The sequence below is a fragment of the Halichondria panicea genome, chromosome 16 (genome assembly GCF_963675165.1).
Source record: "Halichondria panicea chromosome 16, odHalPani1.1, whole genome shotgun sequence".
NCBI lineage: Eukaryota > Metazoa > Porifera > Demospongiae > Suberitida > Halichondriidae > Halichondria > Halichondria panicea.
The window spans coordinates 3,035,927-3,056,530 of record NC_087392.1 but is presented as its reverse complement, the minus strand read 5'-3'; the positions used below and the strand labels follow the sequence as shown (position 1 = coordinate 3,056,530).

Sequence of the window (20,604 nt, the reverse complement as noted above, 5' to 3'; positions counted from 1 at the left end):
CAATTTTAACCTTGTTCGCACTGTATCTTTGTTGGAGGTCAAAATGAATGGCTAGCCATCTAGCCACGCCCACTCTATTTGAAGAGTAAATACGTCCACTGGGACTATGGCCGGATTAACGAGAGTCTACTGTATTCAATAATTATATCACCAGAACACGTCTGTTTAAATATACTGCACTGGGAGCAGCACATTGTAATTGTAACTACCCTCATACAAAACATCATGAGACCTTGCATGTGTACGTATCCCCCACTCAACCCATGCAGTACGGCCATACAACATTAGATAAACTTTACCCATTAGTGTATGTGGGAATTTTGATGTGAAACGCTAGCCTGACATGCACTCCTGATTGCACACATAATGATGTACCAAAATAATTAATTATAACACTCCAAACAAAATTTTAATACTACCTGAAGAGGATACACACAAAGGTACAAAAAGAGGTATAGCACGAAACTCACACATCACTTTTCCACTAATAAATCTTCACGCAAATCTATAAAAGTGGTAGTTTTGATAGTCTTTGCTATTTCGGTTTCCACATTGTTTGTTTCAGAAGGTTTTTTAGCTCTACATTTACTTGAACACTTAATACTGGACACCAGTTGATAGGTATGGAAAAATAAAACACCAAGAAGCGTTAAAAAGCTGACGCTCACTGATACACAAATAAAAATAATACGCTTGTCAATGTCAGTAGTGGACAAAAACGCAATTCCTAAAATTTGTAAATTGAGCAAAAGTGAAATTTCTAACGCTATCACATATGAATTCTTGTAAGCCTTAACAACCAGAATGCACAGAATCGCAGATGAAATCACAATAAAACCAAAGTTAATACTTGGTCCACTAGTAGCCTGAAAAACCAATAATACATGCGCAAAAATCAATCTCACAAGAAGTGTCAAGCCCACCCAGTAACGATGTTTGTCCTTCAGAGGTCCAGTGTATGTATCGTATAGTGGCTTAAACTTTACCAATAGGCGAGAAACACAAGCAAAAGGAATATATTTCAGCCAGCCAACAAAAAAAAGTAGTAGTGTGTACGGTAAGCAGAAAAAAAAAAATGCAAGTAATGCCACGACAGAAAGAAAAGCATGAGGATTTTCGAAGAAAATGAGATTAGCATCCAACAACCATCTCCATGCACCACTTCTATCTAACTCTACTGTTTCAAAAGCTTGAACACTAGTAAACTTATTTAACACTACTGGTCCAAAAGCTTGCAAATTAGTACGGATGAGTTTAACATAAGAAAAAAGAAACATTGTTGCCAATACAGCCACAGCATTATTTCCAAACAGTTGCGTAGCTTTGGGGGAGTAACGACACGCCAATATGATGAGAAAAGCTAAAAACCAAAGATACACAGGAAACACATACTGTAACCATATTTTACCATAAGCATCAAGCCCGTTAGTAAAGCAAGTTTCAATACCAAAATCTAGATTTATCCAAGCAATGACAAGTCTTAATATGTCGTAAACGATGTTTTGCTGCTCCCCTCGGTTAAAGTTGGGGAAAAACATTCCCTGAAATATCCAAATTATGTTTGCATAAAAAATCAACCCATTTATAGTTCCGTGAACAACAGTGAGGTCTAGTAGCTTGATAAACAATACAAACGCAACACCGACTACAATGAACAAAACAAAAAAGGAAATCCCATTGTTGTTGGAACAGTGTATACACCTAGAGCTGCCGATAGCCAGACTGAGACCAGGTGCACAGCCTCCACAGAGAAAACCACTGTGATTGAAAACACACTGGTTATCAGTACTTTCAGGACTCTGTATGTCTACAAAAATTACACTATTATTGCAGTACGGGCAAAACCTATGTGCCAAAATTGTAGTGTTATCCCTTCCTATCCAATTGGTTCCATTTCGCTTCATCAAACCAGAGCCATTTTTTACAATACAGTCCTTTACATATTCGTTCAGTTTTTGATCACAAACGCATGTAGAGAGAGAACTATTTGATTCTACCATACCCAGGGGACAAGGGAGAATGGTCACATTGACAAGCACAGGAGCAGCAAGAAGGAAAGAAGTAATCTCTTCTGAAGAGTTGTATTGATCAATTTGAGCTCTGTACTCTTTACCAAATATGTATTCATCTGTATAGAACTCCTGCAGTATGGCTGCCGCATTCCTGTCTATCGCAAGCAAAATTATGACATTCTTATTTACAGAATGAACAGAGTATTCAATGTCAACACATTCTGCATCAGTTATGTTTTTATGAAAATTCAAAAATGTGATTTCTTTTTCTGAGTCATTTAAGTTTAAAGCAAACACACTACCAGTTACCACACCAAAATCATCTCCGACAACAGCAAGGCTCAAATTAAACCTTTCTCCAGAAGTGACAGACACCTCATGTAAAATTAAATCATGCCTAGCACACACAGGTGCTCCATTCTCACAGAGGCAGACCCTTTTAGGACTACTGGATATCGAAGACACACTACGTGGCATTGTAGGTTTAATTTTAAAAAGGTTGCTTGCAATTTCAAAGCTACTGATCTGTTTGTTAGGAGTCATTTTACAGTTACTTTGTAAACTGCCACCAAAGATGTTATCACCCCCTGCAAGAGCACTGTTATTCTCAAAAGTAATAGATACAGGAATCCATTGGTTTTCCCATGGTTCTTGTAAGTCAAATGTTAGTTGGTAGAAGCAGTAATGATTAGTGCGCATATTGAAGAGGATTGGTTGTCGAGTATCTTCCTTGATCCATATTGCTCCACCCACTTCACGTGCATAGTTATTAGTGAAGTTTATGTGTGTACCATTGTCTAGCCACATTGTTGTATCGATCAATATCAAGGCCCCACCATCAATTCCAATATTACCCACAAACTGATTATTTCCAGTGAATAAAAGATCAACATCGATCGCAGCGAAAGCGGAAACGCCAACATTGCTTTTGAATATGCAGTCTTTTACAGAAATCGCTCCAGGACCATAGACAGTTAACGAGGCCCCCATAGATTTTAGACCTAGTCGGTTACCCTGGCTATCAACAATTGAAACATTCTCGAGCAACAGTGACTGATTGATACCACTCGGACCAAGCGAAATTGATCCACAGCCATTATTTCGAAAAAACGTGGTATGCAGAACAGTTAAATCAAGCAAACTAGTTTCCAAACTATCAGTGTTGCTCATAACAAACAAAGCTAGTCCGTTATGGCTGAAGTGGGAGTTTGCTATTGTCATAAAGACATCTACCTTGGAAGCTTTAACCATTTTAAAACCAAACGTACTATTGTGTATTGAGCAATTGTTCACATCCACAAACAAGGCAGTGTATTGTTGTTCAATATGTATAGCCATAACTTCAGAACCAGTGATAAGTATGTCATGAAGACTAATATTGCAATAATCATTGGATGTTACTGGTGCAGGTAAACTTAGTGAACGCTTTAAATTAAATTTATAGCTCCCAGGTCCATCAAAAACTGACCCTGTAAGGACAATTGTTTGTTGTTCAATGCCGGTGCCATTTCTAGAGCAGTCACTGCGGTTGCACGCAAGCTCAAAGTCAAAGACAAATGAACTGAGCATGAATACTGAGTTACGAATCATAACTCCTGATCTAATCGATGGAGCAAAAATGGTTGAATTTTCGAAAACAGTTTGTTGGCTGCTATACCAGTTCACGTCGATCAATTCTAACTTTGCTGTTTTAAAACTTACGCTCTTCAGAGAAAGCATTGAGACAGATTGTATACGCAACAAAGTTTTTCTAATTGACACTAGAGTCGAGTTACTTACAGGAGCTATTGTCAAAGAACAAACATGATATATAGAAATCACCTTTGAGTCATGAAAACCATCCAAAAAGAGTAGGGACACATTTTCCCGGCTGTCAAGCAGAGATGATGTATTATTAGCATAGTAGTTGAGAGTGTGGCAAGGTTTGTCCGCCGGACAATCAGGGTTTGGAGGTGGGGTAGGAGTGACATAGTACTCTTGTGCCTTGCTGGAGAGAGGACACAACACAATGATCATCACCAGTATGAATGAAAGCACTGGATTCATAGTGGACATCTTTTGTAGCATAACTATAGCTACCTTAAAATCATGCATTACACAGTCACTAAAAATCACATGCATGCATGATGACACCACTTCTTTATAAGCACAATACCTTATTACCAAAGCCACTCCATCAACTTCTCTCCCCAGAGAGTTCCCAAATAAGGCAGCAAAGATAAATATCACTGAGGGGCTCCTCTACCTCAACAATGGCACACATTACCTAGACAATACACCATACCCAAAAATTTGCAACATAACAGTGGCTAGGATTGGCCGGGAAGAGCATCAAAATGCATTCGAACCGTATCTGCCTTGTGAAAGTGTTGGCAAATCTGAAGCAAATTGCCTTTAGTCCGAGTTGGAAACAGGGTGCAGAATATCGTGAAGAGGCTTGTGCTTCTCATGAGTCAAGTCAGGTGAAAATACGGCATTTATATAGTCTAATATCTACACATACTTACACAACAGCAGTACAGTTCAACTTAGCCTTGTTTCTGGCCGAATTGTCGACAACCGCGACCTAGCATTATTTTAGAGAGCCGGGAAGGATGATGAAAAACCTTTGCATTTGGAGCCAAATCAGCAGAAAAATAACCCTTTGCGATCTAACTATTGCGTTCTGGCAAAGGTTTTGCAATGTTATTTTGGCGAATTGATAATGCTCGCAAAGTTCGCTGATGCTCGCAAAATATTCACTTTTTTTTTTCACTGTTCATGTAATTATATATACACGTATACATGTTTTCTAAAAAAACAACCTTAATTTGAACTTGGATTTCTCAAAACGTCACTGCACTACTACTACCAACCATTCACTCGAAAATATCTCCCTGCAGCCTAAGAAACTGAAAATGATCTAATTGGTATCATTTTGAAACCGCTCTGCTCTATCCAATTAAGCACAATTATTGCACGCATGCTACTGTAAGGGTCCTGGGCCCTGTCACTGTAAAGTGTTTGGCAAATAAAATTTGTTGGAAAACTGCTGTTTCTTTCTTGGATACTAAGCAAGACTATTGATGCTTATCACTACAATAATTATTAAAAAGTCCAAAAAACCCTTGCTTACAGCAGTTGGTCTTTATAAGGAACAACTCAATACTATACTGCATGACGAGGGAATTTATGAGTATTCCTGAAATGTAGTTTTGAGCTAAAGCTTTAGAGGTGGCTTTGAGGTTCGTTTATCCAAGGCAGCTGCATGCATGTGCAGGTATGCTTCAGTTCGCTGGAACCAATCTACCGTATAGCAGGTAATTTTCAAGGAAAAATGTTCGTGGTTGAAACCCTAACACGAACCCAAAAATGAAGCGATCATTGGTCGACCACCTTTACCATTAGATCTATGTGAAATGTAGTTTTGAGCTAAAGTTTTAGAGGTGGCTTTGAGGTTCGTTCATCCAAGGCAGCTGCATGCATGCGCAGGTATACTTAAGTTTGCTGGAACCAATCTACTGTATAGCAGGTAATTTTCAAGGAAAAATGTTCGTGGTTGAAACCCTGAGCACAAACCCAAAAATGAAGCGATCATTGGTCGACCCCGCCTTTACCATTAGATCTATGTGAAATGTAGTTTTGAGCTAAAGCTTTAGATGTGTATGTATTGATCTTGTACCTACATACAGTTCTGAATATATATCTCTCTCTTGAGGTTTTACAAGTGCAAACCATACTGATATAATTATAGCCAATACGCAGAAAACAAAATATCCGAAAAGCTGACTGCTCAACGTTAATTTTGGAAATTACCTGCTATGTATACAGTATTTTTTCTCATAACTAAATTGTGCATGACTCGATTAAAATAAAACTTTTAAAGCCTGCGACATTCTTACATACCGGTACACAATTATGCCATTGTGCCAATTATTAGCAAAAATCTTCACAGTCACGCACACTGCACCAATTGTCTCTACTAAAAACTGCTAATGACACCAAAGATGAAGATAATTGACAAACTCGAAAAGCACACAGTTTCCCATCATAGGAACCAAGCAATGTCAAAGCAGACCACACTCGCACAACCTCTCTGCATGGAATACAATTGCTATTGGAGTAAGAAATGAGTCGTAGCTAGCTCACCCGCATGGTACTCTTAGTATGGACAGAGTGGAGACAATCCCTGACCTTTGTACCTCTGTGCCATGCACATACAATACATCAATAGGTATTGACAAGCCAACCTGCAGATAATTGAAAGTAATGACCACATATACATGTGGAATAACAATTAATCATACTCTGCTCTGAAAATAATTATGTTGGCCTGCTTATAATTTTGAGTGCAGGCTATCCAGGATGATGACAGTGCCATCATAAATTAATACCCACTCTAGCTATACCAGCATGAGTTTGCATCCCTACTCGTCTTTTGAGAGACAACAGAGAGAATGTGTTATTAATTACATGAAGAATACAATGTGATTGCGAATATAATGCGATTGCGGAATTCAGTAACATGCTGTCATGCTCCTATAATTATAACTGAGGATAAAGCAACTTGAGTGGTCTGAGAATTAATGAAAAATGAGCTAGGGAAATATGTACGCTGAACTGATGCCTTCTAGAATATAGAAGTGGCAGAACTACATGTACTATTTCCAACCAGTGGGTAAAGAAACAAATGCATCATTGACATTCCTATACTGCCACTTCTATATTCTAGAAGGCATCAGTTTCAGCGTACATATTTCCCTAGCTAATTTTTTCTTAAATCTCAGACCACTCAAGTTGCTTTATCCTCAGTTATAATTATAGGAGCATGACAGCATGTTACTGAATTCCGCAATCGCATTATATTCGCAATCACATTGTATTCTTCATTTTTTGTAGCGTCTAGATATAAAACTAAGTCTTCTCGTTTCCTCTAAATACACTGGTTCTCAAAGTCTAACTTTAAAGCACACAGAAAAGCTGCACGAGCTTCCAGACATTTCTCCGAGAAAATGTTAGGCTATTTAGCCAATGTATGTATATACATAAAACTTGTTTTCTATACTACTATGCTAATTAGAGCATCAATCGTTTTAGTAATATCGGTCTATGAGATGTGTAATCATGCAGCAAAATCACTTCCAACTACACGTACTGTACAATAGAGGGATTTCATGCCTTGGCGACTACGTCGGACAAAATTAATAATGAAGCCACATAGAGCCTAGATCTACATCAAATCTGTAAAAGCACGATTAGTACAATAGTATGCTTTGAATTGAGCTTGTACCTGTCCGTGAAGAGACTGAAGAGCAGCCATCATAACCATTTTTACTTTGACAGCATCTACTAGAAACTCAGGCGCTCTCTGAAAAATCCTTCAATTTGGGGGGGGGGGTATCGAAATAGTATAGATAATAAATAGATCTAGTATAATTATAATCTATTTATACAAAGAACATTGCAATATGCAATGAAGTATAATGTTTTAATACTATAAGAAAATGAATATTGGACTTACAACGAGACTTTTAAAAAGAAATGGTTAGACTGGAGTTTCTCCATATCCCATATGTAGTCTAGCTGTGCTGGTGCACTGTATACTAGTACTAGATTTGCATGTGGGCAGTCATTTTAATAAACATCTTACGTATTACTGCAGTGATCTTTACCAGTGGTAAACATAGATACAAAATTGTACATTACATTTTTATTACATACATAACTATATCAAGAATAAAATTTGTTCAGTGTCATGTGTAGATATTCTACAAGCACGTAACAGGGCAGTACCACTTGGCTGGGTGATCTACATCCACGGTTGTGACACCAGCGTTTTGCATCTTGCAGTCATCAACAGACAACTCCATCACATCCACACTACCGTACTCCAGTGAGAGTGTGTAATGTACGTACAATAATTTTTCTTTGGCCAAGTCAAAACCTGAGTCTCGCTTGAGGGTGCCCCAAACCGTTGGTAGCATTACAGGAAGTTTGTACGACTTGCACTCACTACTACAGCACAGAGGGAACTTAGGAGAGAAGGTCATCTTCTGTTCATTAACATCAACATTTTGTCCAGAGAGCGCTGCAAATAAATCAATCTCAATGCTACACAAAGACTGGTTGCTCCATTTGGTAAACATGCACACAGTTAATTCAGCACATGCAGACTATTTACATGTATATACTGGTACCTACGTACCTAGAATAATGTGCCACGATGACATGTAGTAGCCATAGTGGCTAGTGATATAAGGCAGCTCAGTATCATCAGTAGTGGCACTGGCTCCAGAGTTAGTGTAGTCTCCACTGGCCAAGATACCAGCAACATTCCAAATCTCATTGAGTTTTGTCCTCCATTGGTCGAATGACTCTTTAACCACATCCATAGCCTCGTCTCGATCCTAAACATAGAGAAATATAGTTGATCTGCTATAGTTGGTGATTTTGTGCATCTTTAAAAATAAATAACAGCTGCGGTAGGGATATAGGAATTGACGGTTCTGGAGCCGAGAAATTGAAATTATAATTACAACCCATACACTAATAACGATTGATGCCTCACCTCTCCCAGATGCAGCTGGATGCTTGCCCAGTTAGGGTTTCCCATCATCCATATGGCATTGTCACTCCATGGGATAGGTACTTTAGTGTACCGACCTAGCGAAAAAGCGAGGAACAAAAAGTTCACGAGTATGTCACAACAATTTCGTAGGACAAGCAAACCTCACCTGTCATTACAACCATCCCTTTGGGACTGTGATTGTAGACTCGCTCAGCCTTCATGTGATTTCTTAGCTTGCTCTCATCCTTGACAAGCGTTCCAATACCAAGTGAGTATGCCAGGACCTAACCAATGGATTGAGCTTCAAATAACTACAACCTTGATAAGAGAAGAACTGGAAAGCAAGTATGTGCTTGTTATGCCTCGGTGCGCATGCGCAAGCGAGGTATACGATAGTGTGTTTGTGTGTCTGTGTGTGTGGACTTCTACAGCTGCTCAAGGATCAATGAAGCATTTCTATAGGCTTCTAGCCATGTTTTCTTGGATTTAATTCGTGGATTTGCGAAATAATGCTTCGTTCTCGAGTTATGCCTAGTTTTGCTTACTTGGAACACCATTGCAGCATTTTCAGAAGAATGTGTAGCAAAACTTGTTCACCGAATGTTGCTACTCTACTTAGTAGTTACCTCTGCACTAGAACGCTAGCTATTGGTAGCTGCAAGAGTGAGAAGAGAGCTGCAAGGCTCTGCTGATGCAGCCATTAATTTTAGACTTGATCGATCGTTTTTAACAACAATCATGGTCGATCATTACCCACTCTTTGAGTTTGCATGCAGCAAATTCGCAATGTTTATCATGATAATATATAAAAGCTATTATGCATGTTATGTAGCTTTGGCACCTCCACCGAGGCATCAGCACCGGCGGTGCTTTCATTTTTTAAGCATTTTGGCTTAAAATCAAAAGTAGAGTAGATTAATGTAGGAAAGGTCAGGCTAAGCGCTGGTACAAAAGCTCATGTCACTGTTACTGGTTCTATTTGTAATACTGATATGTAGGAAGAGTAATTTGGTCACTGAAGACCCTACCGAGTTAACATGGCTACAAGGGTTTAGAAGGTAGCTTTGTATATGTATATACTCATAGTTATATTGTAACCTGCGCATAGAAGGTGTCAGTCATGATGGCTCCTGGGTTGGTAGGGGAGCCATCATGACACTCCCCCCACTCCTCCTTGTGATACTTTGGATAGTCACACAGATTGACCCGAAGGTCCTCGAAGAATAGCTCTTCTGCAAAATCTTCCTCCGTCGTACTGTAAGCATTGTAGTATTTTCCAGTGCTGTTCCAAAGAATATCATCCAGTGTGTCCTGCCCAACCAGAAATGCTGTATGGCATTCCAATGCAAAGTCAGTGTCATCTGCAAGAAAGAAGGGCAAACAAAAATTATAGACTGTATGATGAGCATAAAAACAATTAAAGAGGATTTTTCATCTCAGTGCTGTTTATTATAATACCAATGAATAAGGACATGGATCTTCTGCAATGAGGTCAGGGTTCACAAGGGCTGCAGTAGTACAGTGTAGGGCATGAAGCTCTTTCCTAACTCTTGTAGCTAACAAACAACAGCTAGCGCTTTAGTGCAAGACTAACTCATAAGTTGAATAGAAAGCGAACATATGATGCTATTTTTATAGCATCATATGATTCTGAAGAGACAGCAACAGCCTTCACTGTGAGTAAAACTAGCCATAACTCTAGAAAGAAGCTTTGGTTTGCTAATCAACGAATCAAATCCAAGAGAACGTGGCTAGACTAAGAAGCCTATAGAAGCTGTTAGTTTAAAGCTGACTGTGTGTGTGTCTGTTCCAGCTGTAACTGCTCAACGGTTGCAATGCGACGAAAACTAACAGCTTCTAAATTACCGTATGCCTCGTGCGGCTACGCCTCGAGGCATAATAAACAGTTTTCAACGAGTATAGGTTACCATGCAAGAGGGATGTATAGCTAATACAACTCAAGCCCGAGGGCAAGAGTTGTATTAGCAGTACAGCACGAGGGCATTATGTAGTAATCTAACTTATTGCTGATTACACAATACAAATTCCTACCCTACTGCATTCGCCACACATCAATGCACTCCAGTTTCTTATCGAATTCGAATCGGACTACCACCTGGGTAATATCAATATCCCGATACACACTTACTCATCCACACTGCCAGTTTTTCTGCTGCTTTCATGGCCAACAAATGAAAGGCTCCATTGTAGCTTGCATATGGATAAGAACCAAGTCGCAGCACATCGTATGTAGTGACTAGATACTGTGGCATGCCTACTTTTTTGCTTACGTCCAAGTGCCATTGTGCAGCTCTCTTGGCATTCGGCCATAGTTCCTTGACCACCTAAATGTACCGTGAGTTACAGTACAGTAGAAACTGGATTGTTAACGCTTATTATGCCTCGGCGCGCATGCACAGTGAGGTATACGTAGTGGGTGCAAGTGATATTCTAATAGGCTTTTAGCCACTTTTCTTGATTCGTGGGTTTGCCAACTAAAGCTTAGTTCTCGAGTCATGGCTAGTTTGCTTAGTTGGAGGCCATTGAAGTTTCTCTTTAGCCTTAGTTTATACTCTAGCGTAGTAGCTATTCTATCTAGCAGTTGTCATTGCAGTAGAGCGCAGCTATTATTTTAGTTGCCAGATATAAAAGAGCTGCAAAAGTTCCACTGCTAACGTTTATGAGCGCCATTGCATCGATTATTGCACCAATGCTGCACATGCAGTCTACCACATGTTGTTGTTTTGAACGTCCTTTTTAGTAACAATCATGGTCAATTATTTCCTATCATTCCCTGCGTGCAAACTCGAATTATTCATGTAGCTTCCACTGAGGCATCAGCATCCATGGTGCTTTTATTCATGCTCAACTGCAGGTTTTTTGTAACACAAATGTTAGCGCTATTCTAATGTAAGTGAAATTAGTTAGCTAGCTTGTACAGTGCACGGTAGCTATACAGCTGGTGCAATCATTCTCGAAGGACTCATCCTAGCTAGTAGTGTAGTCATCACTCGTCACAGGGACATCCGGTTTCTGGGTGGAGCTTGCATTATAAGTTATAAGTGCACCCTCGAATATAAGCGCATAGAGCTCTGCTTATTGATCCCATTGCGCATACGTTAATAATCCAGTTTCTACAGTATAGTTAACTCGCATATAGAAATACATCAGTCACGTGTACACATGATAAGCATAGTGGGCAAGTGCAATGTATGTAATGATGTGCGATAAAGATGTACAAGATTGTGGATGTGATGATACATGTGCTTCGAATAGTATAGCCTTGATTTGTGTATACAACACCACTGTAACCCGTGGCCTCCCACATGTCGGGGGTTGTTACATGTGTAGTATGAAGTACCTAGAGCACTTCACTAGAGCACTGAAGTGCTAATCCTCGGCTGTTGACACGAATAACAAAATCTACATGTGTATAGCAACCAAAAAAGTGTTATATAATAAATTTTGGCTAAGGAGCAAGTAACAGGAGCTAGCCTAGAGGCATGCTGAGTTTAGTAGTGAATGAAACATGCATTGTGGGCTAGGATCACAGCAAAGAGGACTGGAGTCTTTCCTGTGGTATGTTTCTAGGGCTAGCAACCACAATCATAATTCAGGCTTTCTACTTTAGTGACCCTGTTCCATTATTCCTGGTACAAGATCACTTCAACTGTAAATACATACCTCGAATAAAGGTTGCTTGTAGCAAGCTAGCCATGCAGCCAACGTGTAAGTTCAAGCTTCTTAGCTTATATTCGACAATTAAGCTTTAACATCAAAATTTGCGACTATTATAAAACTATAATAACTTTTTGGGTGAAAGCTGTCTGTGCTAGCGCATGCTGTAAACGCAGTGCTATGAAATCCAGGTATGCAGACTCAGATGTCACATCATATGAAATCCAGGTAAGCAGACTCAGATGTTACAACAGACCAAACGACTACTATACCTGTGGCCGCCCACGCGCCAAGGGTAATTAGTATTTCGGTACTATGACTTGTGTACACACATAATTAAAGCATACATGGACTCACAAACGAACCTGGTTAGACGTAGGGCCAGGATGCCACTGCAGAATCTCAAGCAAATAGACAATGAACATAGAGGACACATCAGACATTGCACGTCCACAGCCAAACTCCACTTCCTGATGTGTAAAGAACAAACAAAAAATATAATATTTTGTCTACAGGTGAAAATACTTACAATAGGTAATATGGGTAACGACCAACAACCACAACGCAGTTCTTCTTGTATCATGCCATTATCAAGTTGAAAGCTAGCCCACGCCCTCATCTTGCTAATAGTAGAGTCAGGGAAGATCATTAAGTACGGGATGTGCCTCTCTCCATCATTATGCACAGAATCTGCACAACAACCGTCAGATGTTAATAATTTTGGTTCTCTACCATTTAGGCTATAATTTGCATAATTGTACCTAAATTGACGCAATCATGTGCCTCCCATTGCCTCCAACGGCCATCTTTAAGCCAAAATGCAGATCTGTTGGTAACATACAATTTGTGAGAGTTTAACTTTAAATATTATAGTGCCAATAATAACCTGTGAACATCGATGCATGTATAATACCTTATGTGAGAGAGACTGTTAATGAGCATGTCTTGTAGAGTTTCGTCCACATCTGAACCGAAGAATGTGGTGTGCAGTTTAGCAGCATCTTTGACTACATTCTTAACATTATTCCCTACTAACTGTGCAGCTTGAGAGGAGTTATCAACAAGATGACTGTAATAGTTGCCTATGGAGGAAAGAGTGGACAATGAGCACAAGCAGACATGGATCTAAATTCAAATGGAGTGCTGTGAATGACACTTTTTAGAAGGGGAATATTTCTGTAAGAGCTTGCATGTGCATGTACACTTAATTATTGGAGGTATATAAAGGAGAACAGGGCATGTAACTGCTAGTGAGCAAAAACCGAAGGGGGCGGGGAATTTTATTAACACTAATTACATAAAAAGCTACGTACACTAGATCCTTCTACGTCCCCACTAACTTATGCGGTATACAGATACATGTAGCTATATAATTATAGTATATATCGTATATCTAGCCTAAACTAATAAGTTGTATGCTCTCTTCTCCTTCTCATGTCATTGCATGAGCCCAGCATGCAACATAATAATGTTGGCTAGTGGGACCTAGCCTCCTTTGCAGGCTCTTTCTTTTTCTTGTTCTTTTCTACATGGAACATGTTAGGTTGGAGCTTATTACCTCTAAAGCATAACTATTAACAAGGACTCCAAAATTTGAAGTTATGACAATATTAAGAGGACCATCTAGACTTTAGTAGGTGGTGAGTACAGTAGAACCTATTATCCAACTGGGCAACTTTCTCTATGTCAGGGTCACGTGTCCTTTAAATGCACACACGCAAATAACAGCTGTTACCATGGAGATAGGATGGAATGTTCTGCGCATGTGCAGACAACCATGCACTGTTACGAAATATGAAAGTGGGTGGACCAAGACGTGGTTTTATCCATTCGCTTACCCAGTATCTGGCTTACAAAGTTGCCACGAGGTGTCTGGATATTCTACTGTAACCGCGCGCAATAATTACATGATTTCTTTGATCTCTTGCTCAAACAAGCAACAGAATACTGTAAAGTGGGTAATTTCTGGGGGTCAAAACACTTATGTTTGAGCAGTATTTAGTCAGTTCGTGGATATTATTTTCGTAGTTGCTGCTTGCACTGCATGTAAAGGTATTCAAGGCGCTCCATTCATTCAATATTCCCCACTTAGGGTCAGTATCATAGCAACTGGGTGGGGTTTAACTACCATAAACCCCAGCCCTGGAGCACATTCCTCATAAACTCCCTTGCGTTGAGGGCGCACTACAGCCAAAAAGAAGCTAGACACTGGCAGAACAGATGGGTGGGGCTTGCTAAACATCAGGAAGGGTGGAGGAAGGGTGGGGCTCACTGTTTGGACATTGACAAGTTAGTGCGTAGAGCTAGAAGCTTAGCACTGGCTTCAAGCTATACACACAAGCTTTTTGTTCGTTTCCAATAGTTTTTGAGACTGTTTGCTAGTTGTATCCAAGGTGAGATAGCTTAGGTAGCAAGTACTTTTCATTCAAGTGGGTATATAACAGTTACTGTCCACTACATTCGAATTTATGGCAAACGTAAACCATCCTTGGCTTCGGGGCTTCGCCCTCATCCTCGGAGGTTTACTGCCATAAATTCTGATGTAGTGGACAATAAGTATAACTTAATTCGTTCATTCGTAAGTAAACATTTTCGTGCTCAGAGCTTCAACCACGAAATTTCCCCCTCCCCCCTCCCCCTAAATTACCCCCTATACGGTACTTATTAATAAGCACAAAGCGTCCAAACAATGCTGAATACATGAGCAATGGAACGAATACCATACAAAACATCTGCGAGAACAGTATTACATACCGACAGGTAATCCAAGAAAGTCTCTCTCTGGAAAGTACCATCCTAGAACAATTGTGACCTCCTTGACTTCATTGGGTTTGAGTGACACCTGACCTGATACAGCCCCAGTCACATAAGAGCCTTCAGTTACCTCAGAGAAACTACCAGTCGTGGAGAAATCTTTCCACAGGGAAGTAACACTGTTGCTTGTTCCAACCTTGATATCAACCTGTGACCATTGATCGTTAGATACTTGTAACTCATTTGCACTGATACAAACACATACCTAATAGATTCACGAATGACATGCAAGCACCAACAACACTCAATCCTTAATCATTGATACATGTAAAGCTCACTTCTTTGTCTGATGAAAATGCACACAACGACATGTTGCCATTTGTGTTATAGCCAGGAGTGTCCCTGTTCACTGTGAGGCACCCAGAATTGACACTCCAGTGAGTCTGTAGATACAACAGCTTAAAATGCATTTATTTAAATAGTATGAGACTGATATACAGGCACAAGCTCGAGTGCGAGTTGTATGTACACTGTACATGTATATTGTATAAAACACGAGGATTCTCATGCTATAATTATGTGACCACGACGACCCCTTACCAAATCATGCCTCCAGGCTACGTGACGGTGCAATAAAAAACACAGAGGGACTGTACGACTTTTCGTGTTACCTTGACAACCTGATATAATTGATGAATATACCATAAATTATAGCGGGTATATTTTGAGGTTTTCGCAAAATAGCAGCCTTTTTGCAGCATGCACAGCATGCGATATAAAATTCGGGGGTATAATTAGTGAAAACCGCAAATTAATACGCTTGAAATATACCCGCTGTATGGTGACACCAACTTAAGTTATTTACAAGAGATTGTTCATTGCTCAGGAAAGGAATGATTGACTACGCAGTCCCTGAAATAATTATTATTGCCAAATTTGCTAGTCTTCTAGAGGCTAGCAGGTTAAACTGTTAACCATAGAATAGACATACATCACCGGTACACAGTTTGGTAGCATTTAATACATGTACCTTAACTCCTGAAGAGCATTTGTCATTGTGACCATTCATACGAGGAGCATCTTTGTACACCAAACATTCGTTGCTTAACTCGTTATAAGTCCATGACTTACAACCATCACCACACATCATGAAACACTCAATTGACATATCTTTGTCAGGCTGTACGGATAATTGATGTACTTCAGTGGGGAGAGAGGCGTAGCTGCTATCATAGCTGTTTAGGTTTGGTGGAAACTGGTCGGCAACTCTCTGTGTACGACGCTCAAGGCCTGAGGGGGTGATAGCATTGACACAGTAACCAGACAAGCTCTACATAATTGTACATTGAATAGAGATTTAGTTCCTAGCAGCAATACTCACTCACCAATAGGAAGATTGAGCATGAATGATGCATTAACATGTTCAGACAGTGTATTACGAAATACTGCAGTAAAGGCTACAGCTGGTGTAGCTGAGATGTTCATGTCGCTGTGCTTGTACCAAGAGTAGGCATACACTGACACGTCAACAGGGAGTCGAGGATCATTCACCAACAGCTTACTAACAGGATAGGCGCCTGCAAGTGTGAGGAATAGTTAGGAACCAAAGGAGATTGTCGTATATGAATGACTTAGCAAAAAATATGACTTGCCATTCCAACCTTACTAACTCATTAGACAATGATTATACCTCTGTAGTCCAGAGAACGAACACCTGGCAGCTCCTTATTGCTGGGGTGCGTCTGCAACACTAGTGCAACACTTTCATCATTGGTCTGTAAAGAGAATTAATTATCACAGAGTGCCAATTACACACTCTAACTCAGCCTTGAAATTCAATTCTGAAACAAAATACATCAGTGGGCTTTGCCTACTGTACCTGAGTTCTCACAGCCATAAACATGTCATCAAAAGTCTGAATTTTGGCAGCACCTGCTGGGTGTTGGTTGAAGATAGTAAACTCGTGAAATGAACCGTCAACACGAAGCTCAAATACACCAGTTGATATTCCTGCAATGAAAATTGAGGTACGTTTAAATTGACAAGAGATCGACGATTAAAGTGATCATGCGAATGCTAAGACTGAAACGTAGAGTTACAAAGGATTCTAACGAGATACGTTCACAATAGGAATCTTCCTTAGTGTAAGGTTTGTTACAGTACCATCTTACCTCCGAGTGGAACACTACTCCTCATTCCAGAAGGAGGATCAACATAGATTTGACCTCGTCGTCTGAACAGGTAGTTAGCTGAATTTACATCAGCCCAGCCCATATAAGGTCCACTAACATTTTGTGACTCAAGGTAATGGCAATTATGATTTAGCCACACAAACTCATCACTGTTTTTTATAACTCCATAGTTCAAAAACGTTAAATTCTGCAACAATTCAATGAGTGTCTCAGGCTGCAGCATACTGACAGGCGTTTCAGCTTGTGATATTGGGTCCTTGATTGGGTCTCTATAGAGTGTAATTGTTTCTTTCTCCGAGTTCGTGTACTGAGGATTGATTAGCGACGACAATCTGAAGCACTGATGCACATGGTACAAGCCAGCCACCGACAGCAATAGGAACAAGGCGACAGCAACTGGAAACCAAGATCTGCATAGGTATTTTTTTGAGTAAGTACTTTTTGTAACAGTCCTTTGCAGATCATGCCAGATACTAGTATACAACCACATATTAGTCTTATATGCCACGCGTGAAAAATTAATGTATGGTGACTATAGCTACTGCCCCGTCAACTGCCTATCATCGATTTGATCTAGTGGAAGTTGTACCTTAAGGTGACATATTTTCACAGGTAGATTTGTTTGCGTTTTTACAGTTTTGTACATTTTGCGGTATAATTTTTTTGCGAAATGTTGATCTGGATACATTAAACAAGAGGGCGGCCAATTATTTGCGAGTACTAATTTTTGCGATTTTACTCTCATTCGCAGAAATAGCAGAAATTAAATACACGCGAAAATATGTCACCTTAAGGTAATATCATTGTGTGGTTTGTGCATTGACCAAAGTGCATAATTCGTGAATGTGTGGGTTATAGCTCAAAATGTTGCTATTCTTTAATGGTCTGTTATGTTTTTACCCATTAGTCTCAAAAAAATCATTAGAAGTATAATTATTACTTCTATCTTCTATAATCTTCTGAGGAAAACTATATTAAAAAAATTCTTCAGCACAGAAAATTAAAAGGTCAACTGTTAGCATTAAGTACACAATTTGCCTAATAGGCTGGTATTATGCTCAATGCTCCAGGGTTACCTTTAGTCTCAAAATAAGATGCTTAGAGCATTCACCCTGTGCATTTACATAACAGACACGATACATTTTTACCGTAACGATCTTAAATAAACCAGCCTCCCAGAGAGGAAGGTGATACGCAAGTACTGGAACCAGAAGTTACTGTGCAAAGAGGGTGCTCCCTTTCCACACTCTCATTACTAGCTACCAACTAGTGAGCTATATAATATTATTCAGGTCCATTCCAGACGGTTTGTTCCTAGCAGCTTGATGTTTATGATGGGGGAATGATGTGAACAGGAGCCCATAAATAAGATGAAGGAGCGGCTAACTTCAACGTATACTCGGGATCACGTTTCGTAATTTCCGGTGAAACAACATTTCCTTTTATGGAAGTGACTAAGTTGTTGCAAACCGCAGCCCTGTATTGCGTACATGTATAACGATTCAACCACGTAGTGACTCTGCATAATTATATGGAAATGCGGTCGTAGCCACTTTACGAAACATGATCCAAATGCTTGAGCTGTACCGTGCCTGTCGTACCTCCTCTGTATACGTATACGCATGTGGAAATGTTGCGATTAATGAAGCACATGACAGGATGCAATTATTTAATTCCACTGCAACATGAAAACCTGGCTGGCTAGCTAGCTATGTGCCAACAGGTACCTACGTCAACTACACGTTTTCATAGCAAAGTTGCCATACCAATTTTTAGATCCCACTTGAGTATTTTTGCTTATTGTTGCTATGTGCTCTATTAGAATAGAGCACTTGACAACGTGCTCTATTCAACGCTTCAGGCTATGCACATTGTACAAGGAGATGCACATGTAATAACATGACTGTACTAGCTAGATTCTTAGTACAGTCATGAGGTATCTATGGTTATAGTGTCCCTCATCCCTCGAGCTTTGGGACACTATAACACATAGATACCTCATGCCCATTATCTAACCATTACTTAATGTATGGCCCGCGAGACTAACTGCTTAGGAACAGCCCCAGCACCTATAAACTGAAGTTTTTATTGCCATGCCTAGCGCCTAGCGCCTAGATCTACTGTACTATTATTAAAAATAATATCTACTATAATTTATAAGGCCATATCAATGACTTGTATCTCGGGACCTTCTTTAAAGATTGACTGGCTGCCCATAAGGAGCCTGTATATCCTGTGCATGTACATGTGTGGACACTGCGCTGCTAATTCTATTGGTCACATTTTTATACAATAGTCCATGCATCTACTCAATACCTGGTAGATTTAGCCGACTTATACACAGTACTGTGATTCAGTTGATGCTTGCCATCAAGATTAAGAGTAGCCTTGTTACCATCCATAGCTCCTCTGTAGAGATATTCTGTCGAGGTATTCTGTTGCCTGTGGTTAATTTTGGGTATATATTATAAACAAGTCACATGTGGAAATGCTGAATGACATCACTAAGAGGACTACCGGTATACGTATATTAGCCTCCTTCGCAGCAAGATAAAATACGGTACGAATTGGAGGAACAAAGAAAGAAAGAACGAACCGTCCAAGCCAAGTCGCATGAAGTCATGTTAGCCTCCTTCGCAGGCCTTCCTTTTTCTGTTATAATTTGTTTCTGTTGTTTGTCACAATGTTAACACCATACGGGAATAATTGGAGGAGCAAAGAAAGAAAAAAGGAAGCGTATTTACCAGGAACTAGAGGCAAAGCAGTGTACTATACTAGTGTGTGAAGCTACAGAACAGTATGTAGAAGTTAGCTCTACAAGATGAAGCATGAAAGGCTAGAGTACTACTGTATCTGATATAATAGCCCTTGTCAAAAGGACCTGGGCAAAGAAGGAACCTATCCCAGATCCTGGACAACTCACAGCAATACTTTTGGTAAATACGTTCCAAGTACTGTGTCACAGTGTGTGGGAGGACAGATATTGCGGTTTACTCTTGCCCACGCTCAATTAAATTTGGCTACGTCAGTAGCAGATCACAAGACTTAGCGGGGCAGGCCTTCCTTTTTCTTATAGTGGCTTCCTTTTTTCTTTCTTTGCTCCTCCAATTATTCCCGTATGGTGACAAACAACAGAAACAACTGAAAAAGGAAGGCCTGCGAAGGAGGCTAAAGGCTAACGTATAATAGTCATTCAGGTCAAAAATTATGGAGCAGGCAGGTCAATCATTGAGTACAACAGTGCAACAACCAAAGAGAGTAGAACTTTTGTTTTTTTACGTTTTTGTGTATATCTTCTAAACTAAATGTGATTGGTACTGAAAGTTCAACTATTGGCGCTTCCAGTGGACCACCACCTGTTACATCATCATTCCAAAATGGCTGCTAGAATCTGTGTACATTGGAAAATATGTTAGGCATG

General features: G+C 39.8%; 2 protein-coding genes across 3 annotated transcripts; both read right to left on the bottom strand.

Annotated features, from left to right (window-relative positions):
- Nucleotides 1–367: 367 nt before the first annotated feature.
- Nucleotides 368–7,565, bottom strand: LOC135350422 (uncharacterized). Of its 2 annotated transcripts, XM_064549203.1 has the most exons (5): nt 7,513–7,565; nt 7,282–7,369; nt 6,141–6,241; nt 3,834–6,087; nt 368–1,758 (listed from the first exon to the last, which is right to left on the bottom strand). In XM_064549203.1, the coding sequence occupies exons 4-5, from the start codon at nt 3,980–3,982 to the stop codon at nt 474–476; spliced, it is 1,434 nt and encodes a 477-aa protein (XP_064405273.1). In that variant the 5' UTR covers nt 3,983–6,087; nt 6,141–6,241; nt 7,282–7,369; nt 7,513–7,565; the 3' UTR covers nt 368–473. The 2 variants fall into 2 exon arrangements, with proteins under 2 accessions (XP_064405273.1, XP_064405272.1); XM_064549202.1 differs by having other exon boundaries at nt 368–6,087.
- A 55-nt stretch (nt 7,566–7,620) lies between these two features.
- On the bottom strand, nt 7,621–19,669 carry LOC135350423 (uncharacterized). The gene is made up of 18 exons (XM_064549204.1): nt 19,500–19,669; nt 17,163–17,593; nt 16,871–17,001; nt 16,682–16,766; nt 16,377–16,568; nt 16,022–16,281; nt 15,330–15,434; nt 14,992–15,199; nt 13,151–13,319; nt 12,999–13,063; nt 12,767–12,927; nt 12,603–12,707; nt 10,709–10,904; nt 9,658–9,920; nt 8,726–8,843; nt 8,560–8,654; nt 8,197–8,398; nt 7,621–8,079 (listed from the first exon to the last, which is right to left on the bottom strand). Exons 1-18 carry the CDS (start codon nt 19,583–19,585, stop codon nt 7,760–7,762), a joined length of 3,192 nt encoding a protein of 1,063 aa, XP_064405274.1. The 5' UTR covers nt 19,586–19,669; the 3' UTR covers nt 7,621–7,759.
- Between the last annotated feature and the right edge of the window lie 935 nt (nt 19,670–20,604).

What these genes read in the sequence shown, in the direction of transcription:
- LOC135350422 (XM_064549202.1), bottom strand. Translation starts at nt 4,133, where the DNA reads ATGCATGTGATTTTTAGTGACTGTGTAATGCATGATTTTAAGGTAGCT.
- LOC135350423 (XM_064549204.1), bottom strand. Translation starts at nt 19,585, where the DNA reads ATGGATGGTAACAAGGCTACTCTTAATCTTGATGGCAAGCATCAACTG. An exon ending in CTTTCTTGGATTACCTGTCG is followed by an intron (nt 13,320 to 14,991) that starts GTATGTAATACT and finishes TTTCCTCCATAG; the next exon opens with GCAACTATTACAGTCATCTT. An exon ending in ATCGTGGCACATTATTCTAG is followed by an intron (nt 8,080 to 8,196) that starts GTACGTAGGTAC and finishes ATTTATTTGCAG; the next exon opens with CGCTCTCTGGACAAAATGTT.